General features: G+C 63.6%; 1 protein-coding gene across 1 annotated transcript; it reads right to left on the reverse strand.

Annotated features, from left to right (window-relative positions):
* Window positions 1–403: 403 nt before the first annotated feature.
* On the reverse strand, window positions 404–2,618 carry IRF2BP1 (interferon regulatory factor 2 binding protein 1). The gene has a single exon (XM_006142093.2). It carries the CDS (start codon window positions 2,558–2,560, stop codon window positions 806–808), a length of 1,755 nt encoding a protein of 584 aa, XP_006142155.1. The 5' UTR covers window positions 2,561–2,618; the 3' UTR covers window positions 404–805.
* Between the last annotated feature and the right edge of the window lie 6 nt (window positions 2,619–2,624).

Genomic DNA, 2,624 nt, shown 5'->3' on the forward strand with positions numbered 1-2,624 from the left:
GTAAACTTCCTCTTTCCTCAGGCAGTCCCTCCAGCAGTCCAGCCTGCATTCCCTCCCTGCCTGGTTAAGAACCTACTGCCCATTCCTTGCAGGATGCCCCACTGCCTCTTCCCCTCGTGGGCTCTCCACACTGGAAACAGGGAGGCCAGCTACAAAGAGTGATCTATTCCCAGGCTTGTCCGTGGTTCCCATTCAAGAGCCAGCCCCTCTTCCTCAACTGTTCTGGGGGAAACCAGCGAAGGCTGAAACTGGGTCCCTCAGACTGTAAAAATCCGCTCGAGAGCACGGGCCTGGGCGAAGGGCGCCACCTGGAGGTCACAACGCAACGTCCTCTCTTGCAGCACCAATTTAGCCCTAAAGGGGGCGCGACAACTCATACAACTCAGGAACCGAGAAGGAAAAAAAAAAAAAAAAACATCTTTCAGTTTATTGAAGGAGGAAAAATGGGGCGGGAAGGGGGGGCAATAAAATGCTTTTGCTTCATTTATAAAGAGCGAGATTTCAGAAGGCCCCTTCTCAAGGAGGAGGGGTTACCTCTCTCCCAACTACAAGCAGCAGCAAAGCCAAGCCAAAGAGGGGAGAGAGAAATTGGAGGGCCCAAGGGACCCCAAACACCCCCTCAGACAGAGCCACAAGCTTTCTCCCCCCACCCACAATGCATCTACCCCGGGGGACCATCTGGGCGGAGGAATGGGGTATCTACACAGGCGGGAGTGGCACCAGGTTGGGGGGGAGGGAATAATTTATCCGCAGAGGCGGTGGGTGGTATGAGGGCTGAGGGCAGTAGCCTGGTGACACTGGTGGCCTAGGGGTCCCGTTCTTTCTTAACTTTGATGTCTCCAGCAAGGATGGTGGCGATTTCACCCTGCATGAAGGCCCAGGGGACAGAGGAGCCCACCAGTGGGCATTTGTCTCCACTCGGGCAGTACACCTCCCCGGCTGGGCCCTGTGCCTTGATGAACTCCCGTGAGCAGGGAAAGCAGAACTTGTGTCCGGGCACCGAGGGGCACTGGACAAAGTGGGTGTCTTCCAGCCGCTCCCGGCACAGGGTACAGCACAGAGGGGCCCCAGGGGTCGCCCCTGTGCCACTACCGCCCCCGCTGACTGCTTCGGCTCCCGCCGTGGGGCTGACTTCCGCATCCCTATTGCGAGCCACTAAGCGATGCTGGGTTGAAGGCTGGGCCGTGGACGAAGCTGCAGGGCTAGCGCCGCCTGCACGCACTGGGCCACCACCCCCGCCAGGGTCCTTGGGTGAGTGGCCCAGGGCCTCAGCTACATTCTTCAAGGCTGCAATGGGTGAGGGCACGCCAGGGGTCTCGGTGGAGAATGGGCCACCAGGTGCCACCCAGTGCCGTTGCTGCTGCTCTTCAGTCGTCATCTTCCCAGCCGCCTCACCTTCTGGCTCAGGGGATGCCTTGCGACGGCGAGGTGTGGGCGCAAGGTTTCGGGATGGGGCCCGAGGGGGTGGGCCACACAGTGCTGCAGGGGCCGACTCCGGGTACTGCTGTGGCAGTGCCTCTGCAGGAGCTGGCTCACGGAAGCTGCGGACCCCGTCAGTAAGCAGCTCACCCAGCTGGCGCCATTCGCCTGAGCCGTGCCGGCGTTCGTACTCGAGGTACTTGAAGCCAGAAGAGGCCAGTGCCTTGCCCGGCTCCCGCAGAGCATCGTGGAACATCTGGCGAGCCACTGCCAGGACCCCGGCATAAACGTTGCCGGAACCACAGGGGTATTCAGTGAAAAGCTTCAGCTCGAACTCGTAGCCCGGAGGGCGGGCTGTAGCATCAAAAGCGAACACTCGCCCCACCAGCCCGTGATCCTTCTTGAAGCGGACATTGAAGGGGGCACAGGCGGACAGTGCCAGTAGCTGTTCCCGCACGGCCTTGGGGCGTCCGTGCCACTCCTCTGCCCGGCCCCTCATGGCCTCGTTCAGTTCTGCGAGACAGTCAGCATTCCTCTGCTGCTTCTCCTTCTCGAAATCGGAGCCGAAGATTGAACGAGCAGGACTCAAGCCGGGTGCCAGTGTCAAGCCCCGGCTTCCCAGGCCAGACACCGCAGCTGCCAGCAGCCCAGGGGGCATCAAGCCAGGCATGGAGCCAAGCAAAGCCCTTCGCGCCCCCTCCGCCACGGCCTCCTCGCGGCCCAGCCCATTGGCCAGGCGGGACCCCAGGGTGTACTCCAGGGCGGGTGAAGGAAGGGGGAGGCGGCCTGAGGATGTGGCCCTGTCATAGCGGTCCTGACCAGAGACGCCACCACTGGTCCCCGAAGGCTGGGGCTGGGCCTGCGGGGGCGGCAGCTGGGGCCCCCGTGGGGTGGCCGCAGCCAGGTCCTTGGTGGCCGGGTGCTTGAGGGCCGGGGGCCCCGGCGAGCGCCCCTCGGGGAGCACGTGGCTGCGCTTGAGCTGGCGGGCGGCGTCAATGAGCAGCTCGATGCGGTCCGCGCCCTCGAAGTTCACGCAGCCGCGGCACACGGCCTCGCTGAAGTCCCACACCATGGCCCATGGCATCTTGGGCAGGTCGCACAGGTAGCACCACTGGCGGCGGGACGCCTGCACTGACGCCATGGCCCCCGAGCGCGCGCGCGGCCGCCGGGACCCCGCGTTGCCCCCGCCGCCGCCGCTCGGTCCG

Source organism: Tupaia chinensis, unplaced genomic scaffold, assembly GCF_000334495.1.
Source record: "Tupaia chinensis unplaced genomic scaffold, TupChi_1.0 Scaffold000067_1, whole genome shotgun sequence".
NCBI lineage: Eukaryota > Metazoa > Chordata > Mammalia > Scandentia > Tupaiidae > Tupaia > Tupaia belangeri.